Genomic DNA, 7,760 nt, shown 5'->3' with positions numbered 1-7,760 from the left:
GGGGGAGGGAAAAGGGAGGCGGGGAGGAGGCGGAAATTTTTAATAAAAAAAAATAAAATAAAATAAACCCAGCTTATTTGTTAACTTCCTTACATTTACTACGGAATTTTGCTAAGTTGATCCATATAATACTGACCCATAAACTAAGAAAATTCTATGCCTCAAACAATTTACTCTGAGAAAAAACTAACATTCAGTGCCTTAGAATTTTGTCACTGTTTTGAATGTCCCTGACTTTCTACATCCTGGATACTAGAGAAGAAACTCAGAAGTTAGAAACACATTCTTGGAAGTCAGGGTCCACACTCACAATCTTCTTTCACTCTCAACACAAAGAGTTCATTTAGACTGGCCCTCTTCCTGACAGTCAGCACTATTTTCTGAAGTGTCATAACCATCTAGCTAAAGGGAGGAGAAAGGATGATAAAAGATGAAGAGAAACAGTTGAAAAAAGTGGCAAAGAGAAGCTCCTCTACTATATACTGATAGAGGTGGGTATTGTATCTTATATCTATTGCTTTCATTGGTTAACTAATAAAGAAAACTGCTTGGCCTGATAGGACAGAAAATTAGGTAGGCGGAGTAGACAGAACAGAATGCTGGGAGAAAGAAGCCGAGTCAGGCAGTCACCATGATTCTCCCACTCCAGACGACGCAGGTTAAGATCTTTCCTGGTAAGCCACCTGGTGGTGTTACACAGATTTTAGAAATGGGTTAGATCAATATGTAAGAGCTAGCCAATAAGAGGCTGGAACTAATGGGCCAGGCAGTGTTTAAAAGAATACAGTTTCCGTGTAATTATTTCGGGGCATTAGCTAGCCATACGGGAACCGGGGCGGCCGGAATGCCGCCTGCAGCTCCTACAACAATATATTCACTGAATAATTTTCAAAAAGCAGCAAGTGGAGAGTCTTCTGTCATGTGATTATATACGTACATATATAAGATTTATACACATGTATGGTCTGTCATTCATTCACTCATTCATTCATTCACTATGAGACCTCATCATTAGCAAGGGCTAGAAAATGAGATAACTGGTTTTAACCTAGCAAAAAAATTATCAAAGCTATATAGAAGGCTATAGCATAGGGCACCAGCCTCTACAAATCTTTAAACTCAGTAGGACAAGCAACCAACCCCTCACAGGCAGGGTTTCACAGGATTTCTCCTTTACCTTGGAGTAAGTGTACATATTATCAACTAGAGAGAGCTGAGATTTGTGCAGCTTACCTCAATACAACACACTGTTTGGTTTCCAATCACTCTTACACTGTTCAATATACAGAGGCAAGGCCAGTATGCCAATTCTGTGATACCAGTCCACTGATAGTGTTTTATAATAAATTTAAAGTTAATTTGAAACAAGGATATGAAATTTTATATTTGTCTTAATATACTTCAATGAGACAGTGCTGTGAGAAGGCAACTTAAGACAGGTCCTATGATATATTCATCGCACACATTTTGTATTTTATATCTCCACTCTCTGAAGTTCCAAGAATCAAAGAATCTTTACCTTTATGTCTTTTACCAACTTCCTAAAGTTCTCAAAAATAATCCATACTACTGGGCTATAAGGATGGCCACTGTGCTTAGCCTTTCATGAAGGTACGAGGGGTATAACTCAGTTCTTCATGCTTGAACAGCAAGTATTTTACAAACTTAGCCATATCCCATGCCCCTCTGTGTCTTCTATATACTTCCTCCTAACTTATCCACTGACTAATCATTGCCATCCTTTCCTTTCCTTTAATTCATTAAATGAATTCATTCTGGGTTTTCATTTTAAAACTTGTTGTCAATTCCCAAGTGAAACTGTCAGTCCTGTCTTTAATTTTATAAGCACAGATACTTATAAGCCAGCTGAGATAACTGTAGTATAGTGCTGCTGTGATTCTGTTTCTATTGTGTGTTGCTACAGTGAATTTTTATTTATGTTGTCTTGTATTTTGCTACTGTGTCCTACATACTATATTTCCAAAAGCAGAAAAAAAGAGAAAAGAAACTATGTTAACCTTATAGATAATTTAGGTTATCTATTAGGTTCTATTAATACCAGTTATCTAGAACCCCCTAAATTCAATTTCAAGAATTGATAGGATTTGGAGCTGCTTTTCAAAGTGACAGTTCTTCTTCTACCATTTTACCCTAGGTTGTATTTCTTTTGTGACCTAAACATTGTGAGTCACTCATACCATGTAGCTTAGAAACACTAGACTCTTGATTTCTCTTCCCTTAAGAAGCTGCTCTGAGTGTGTTCATTCCTAGTCTGGTAATTCTTCTGTCTTCTTTCAAAGCAGATTAGGATGTGCTAAGAAACGCACTGTTACATGATTTTGTTGTGAGAACATCACATCATATATGTACAAAAAGCTAGATGGTCCAGCCCCAAACCTCCCCTAGTTATACATAGTCTACTGTTCTTAAATTACAACCTGCACTTACTGTATTAATACTAAACACTCTAGGAGATAGGTAAAATATTTGGTGTTAAGCATTGTGCATCTAAACACAGAAATAAAATGCTATGCTAAAATATGGTACAGAAGGTATATATATCATGGTGCATTTATATCTGGCAATGACAATCAAAGAACATGCAGGACTGAAACCTGTTCTGGTAAGCAGTGCACAGTAGTAAATGTGAAGGGACAGACCATAGAGGTCACTTCTGTCACATTTATAAACACTGTACACTTGGGTCACACCAACTATAAACCACGCCACCACCACACCCAGGGAATTTTGATGCTTGTGTATGATCTAAGAATTTGAGAGATAAAAGGTGGAGGACTGAATAGTTTCAGGAAAGCTGTACTAACATAACTAGACTTTCTCTCCAAATGAACACATACATGCCGGGAGGGAGGGAGGACAAAACAAAACAAACCCTACTAACAACAAAACAATATTTGTACAGAAGTTGGTACCAGGTACAGTTATTGCTGTGATAGGCGTGCCCATGATTTTGTTTGGAGGTACATGGACATTGGATTATAAAAGCAGCTGAATGCTTTAAGCAAGGCTTAAAGGGCTCTCCTAGTAGGAACAGGGAAAACAGTGGTGTGAGGGTGATCTGAACTGTGGGGGCCTGTTTCAGAGAAGAAACTGGTATGTGACCTACAGACTATTCTTATATTTTGCTGACAAATGTTGCTGGTTTTTGCCCTTGTCCAAAAACTCTGCCTAAGGCTAAAGTGTAGAGATTTGGATTAATTACCTTGGCAAAGCAAATTTCAAAACAGCTTAGTATAGACATTGTCAAATGGTTTATTAGTGGTAACTCTTAGGCAGATCCATAATGAAGCAAATTGACCAAGTAAAAAATGTAAAATGTACAGGTTGAGAAGAAGAGAGGCACCAGGAAGTGGAAGGGAACTAAACTGTGTTCAAGGAGATAAATGAATTAAAAAGTGAAACAGAGGGAATGGTGACCTCAGGACAGGACTGCACCACCCTGCTGAGATTTCAGGAATTAAAGAACAACTTTGGTCCAGGTGAGGTGGTGCCCACCTTTAAATCCAGAACTCAGAAGGCAGAGAGGTGGGCAGATCTCTGAGTTTGAGGCCAGTGAGACCTGAGTTTCAGGATAGCTAAGCCTAGGCAATAAAGGATATCACTGAAAGCAAGAAGTTGGTGAAGATATAACTCAATGAAGGAGCCATGTTCCAGCTCCAATAAGCCGCAGAATTTGGCAGCTTCAGCAACATGGTTTTGGCTTTAGAATCAAGGTTAGAAGAAAAGGGTTATAGAATCTTCTCCTAGATTAAGGAAAGCCGCTGAGACCAGATATGTGTCAGAGATGTTGTTATAATTTTGTTGACCTTCCCTGTCAGTATCCTGTCCCTTTAAGAGACAAGCTCCACCCACTCCCAATACCACCCCCCCCCCCAAGCTGGTCTTAAGACTCTCTCTCTCACTAGCTCTTCTAAAGAGGCAGTTCTCTGCCTCCCTCCTCCCCCTCCTTCTCTCCTTTCTCTTGCTCTCTCTTCATCCCCTCCCTGCCTCCCCCTACACTTCCCTTTAATAAAACTTTACATTCAGACTCTGTCAGCATGGCATACTCTGTTTTCTATCCGCCTGGTCCCCCACCTGCAGGGACCTGCTTGATTTCCCTGACAAAATCTTTCATTGGTGTCTTGAACTCGGCAGGCTCCCCCTTTCAGCTGAGGGCTCCCAGGGATTCTCTAATGTTTAACCCTTTCATGAGGTCACTTTTCCAACTCAAAATCATTCTACACCCAACACTGACACTAACCACTTCTGACCATGCCTCCATGATTTGTCTTGGAGGTGGTTCCCCCACATGAAAAGACCCAGTACTGGTCAACGACTTGTCTATCAGACTTACAGCCCCTTACTAGCCCCCAACTCCATGTGACAATGCAGGGGTTTGGTTTGTGTCCACCCATTCTCATGGCCCAGGACCTTGTAAGTCAAGGCCAGTCTGAGCCATGGTCCATACTGAACTTCTGGGATACAGGAGTTCAGTTTCTTGGACTTTCTTCTTTCCTTATTCATGGAAACTGCACCTCCCCCCTCACATATCAAGCTACATAGCTGCCCATCGTCAGCTTACATTCTGCCAATGATTGGTAGTTGGAAGTTTTATAAGAAAAAGAAGGATGGTAATGTTATAATTTTGCAGGCCTTCCCTGTCAGTACCCTGTCCCTTTAAGAGACAAGTTTCACCCACACCCTATCTCCCCCTTCCTATTGAGGCCAGCTGGCTCTCTTCCTCCCTTCCTCCTCCCAGCTCTTCTTCTAAAGAGGCAGCTCTTTGATTCCCTCTTCCTCTTTCCTCTCTCTCTCTCTCTCTCTCTCTCTCTCTCTCTCTCTCTCTCTCTCTCCCTCCCTCCCTCCCTCCCTCCTCCCCTACACTCCCCTTGAATAAAACTTGACACTCACTCTCCATTCACATGGCATATTCTGTTTTTTACCCACCAGGCACTGTAGGACCTGCTAGGGTCACTGTGTGAAACTCTTGAAGGCAAGGATTGCTTTAGTCCAGTATTTCCAAACTATACATCTTTCCCTCAATTTTGGGATCGTAATGTGTATCCTGTGCTATTATATATTGGAAGTATGTGATCTGCTTTTTGATTTTTATTTCACAGGGGATTACAATAAAGAGGTTGTATAAATCTCAGAAGAAACTTTGAACTTTGGAGTCTGCATTAAGATATGGCTACAAGCCTAGTGGGGCCAGGGAGTGAAATGTGGTGGTTTGAATAGGAATGGCCCCCACAGACTCTTGGGTTTGAATGTTTGGCCCATAGACATTTGCTTAGTACTATTAGGTGTGGCCTTTTGGGGATAAGTATGTCACTTTGGAGACAGGCTTTCTTTCAAGTGTCATATATGCTCAAGGAACACCCAATTTGGCAGTCTCATTCTCCAGCACCATGCTTCCTGCCTTGACTATAATGAACCAAAACCTCTGAATGTTTTTCATAAATAATCTTCTTCTTTTTTTTAAATAATTCACTTCTTTATTTGGTAAAGTTTCTAGCTTAAAATCTAAGCTGTATATTTCAGCTTAGGCCTATACATTAATCTTAGTAGTCTCTTTCTTTGACATGATTGGTCCTCCTGAAAAGCCTTCTGGGGTAACAACATATACAAAATTGTTTTCAGTAACACCAATACCATCTAGACTCCTTAAAGACAGGTGTGAGACTCACATGACTTGTCAGACATTTCAGAAGTATGAACATGAGGCGTGCAAATGCGTAACATGCGCCTTTGTTCATCAGAGTTGCCTGCACACAGAGGGCTCACTGCGAATATCCTGTCCTATGAAGAAAACCCTTCTGATATTGGTAACCAGGTTTCCAACTTTTTAAGGACATTGTTAGGACTGTAAAGAGTTCTGTTGTTTACTAAAAAGTTTCAAGTTCTTTCTTGGCTCTCCAAATTCCCGTTTTTGTTGCCCCCTTTTCAGCTATACTTAATAGATAACATCAATTTTTTGAGCTCTGGAATAAACTGAGATTATTGCCACACACACAACTTGTCACCAACAAACACATACTCATGTGATGTGTTATAGCGCATGAACTTTGGTATAACTTTCATAATTCTACATGGTGAGAAGGCTCATACAAATTACACAGTTCTATTATTATCAAACCTGGAGGTTGAGTCACAAATTTTAAAAGAACACCAAGAGCGTATCAAATAAAACTTCACTTGGAAGTCAAATACTTTAAATTATGTGTCATGTCAGAATTTTTTATGTTGAAAATAAAGTTAGGGCCAGGCAGTGATGGCGCACGCCTTTAATACCAGCACTCGGGAGGCAGAGCCAGGCGGATCTCTGGGAGTTCGAGGCCAGCCTGGTCTACAAGAGTTAGTTCTGGGACGGGCACCAAAGCTACAGAGAAACCCTGTCTCGAAAACAAAACAAAACAAAAAGAAAAAAAAAAAAGGAAAAGAAAATTAGGGCAATCACTCAGTGGAAGAATTCATTTTTCCTTGTACAAGGCCAAGGGATCAATTTACAGACCCTAAACACAACCTACATACAACAACAACAACAACAACAACAAAATTTCTCCTTCTCCCTAATCAAGCATTAAAAGACTTTCAAAAAAATAGCACTGACAACTGTTAACATATAAAATAATAAAAATAATTCTTTCTACATATTTCTTTAAAATGTATAAAGTGAAAACTTTGATGATCTGATTTTTATAACCTAGCAGTGTGACTCTCTTGTAAATAAATTGATTAATTATTACTATATATCTGTAAAGTTAATTCTACCCTGAAATAGTATTTAATTACGAATACATGAGCTAAGCCCTTTTTTTGATCATTAAGAATGAGACACAGATGATATTCTGGAGGAACTTCTAGTCTTAAAAAAGGTAACTGAAGTATGCACATGTGTCCTGGGTATATGAGATTCATCAAGACACTGCTTTACTGGTGACATTTTAATTAGTGCCTAAAACATCCATTTTCTCTGATGATAAAATGCCAGAATAAAACAACAACAACAAAAAAAAACAGAAAAGAAAAAGAAAACACCTACCATTTACCTGGCTATACCTTAAATCTAAAACAAAGACAATAAAACAACCAATGCTAAGTATTCATAAACAATTTGAAATGCCATAGTTAAAATTACATGAAAACTTACCCCATCTGATAGTGCCCGCCAACACACAGCACTAACAAATTCATTTGTATCATCTTCTTTCCGGTCTTTGTCCAGAACACTCTTGACTGTATCAAACTTAAAAGTCAGCAAAGTCTTAGAAAGTCCTTTATAGTACAGGTAGAGGGAATTGTTTTCACTTCCTGAAAAGAAATAATAAGTGCAATCTTTTTAGAATGGGAGAACCTGGAATTAGAATACATACATACATACATACATACATACATACATACTCACTTGAGGCACTCTTGCTATGTTGCCCACATCGTCCTTAAATTTAAACTGTCTTCCTCTGCTTCTCAAATGCTGGGAGTCATAGGTGTATGATACTACACTTAGCTAAGAATACCATCCTTCCTATAATCCCTACACTCTGTCCTAGAGATTGAATATAAGGCCTTTGGCTACAGTGAACTACATCTCTAGACCCAGTTCCAGAACACAACATTTAGATAGTAATTATTAATCCAAGTTTTAGCAAAGAGACCAATGATGGAGGAAGGTCATTGGTTAAAAAAATAAAGAAACTGCTTGGCTGGCCCTCATAGGTTAAAACATAGGTGGGAGGAGTAAACAGAACAGAATGCTGGGA

At 39.3% G+C, this 7,760-nt stretch overlaps 1 protein-coding gene across 4 annotated transcripts in view; it reads right to left on the bottom strand.

Annotated features, from left to right (window-relative positions):
* The window catches only part of Cop1 (COP1, E3 ubiquitin ligase), a 139,842-nt gene that overhangs the window by 34,059 nt on the left and 98,023 nt on the right, over positions 1 to 7,760 (bottom strand). For all 4 annotated transcript variants that reach the window (XM_026787619.1, XM_026787620.1, XM_026787621.1 and 1 more), the window contains one exon: positions 7,151 to 7,311. In XM_026787619.1, the coding sequence (XP_026643420.1) occupies positions 7,151 to 7,311 (161 nt within the window). The remainder of the gene's footprint in view (positions 1 to 7,150; positions 7,312 to 7,760) is intronic.

The sequence above is a fragment of the Microtus ochrogaster genome (genome assembly GCF_000317375.1).
Source record: "Microtus ochrogaster isolate Prairie Vole_2 chromosome 6 unlocalized genomic scaffold, MicOch1.0 chr6_random_2, whole genome shotgun sequence".
NCBI classification, from domain to species: domain Eukaryota; kingdom Metazoa; phylum Chordata; class Mammalia; order Rodentia; family Cricetidae; genus Microtus; species Microtus ochrogaster.
The sequence above is the reverse complement of the archived record's forward strand: the minus strand, read 5'-3'. Positions and strand labels throughout refer to the sequence as shown.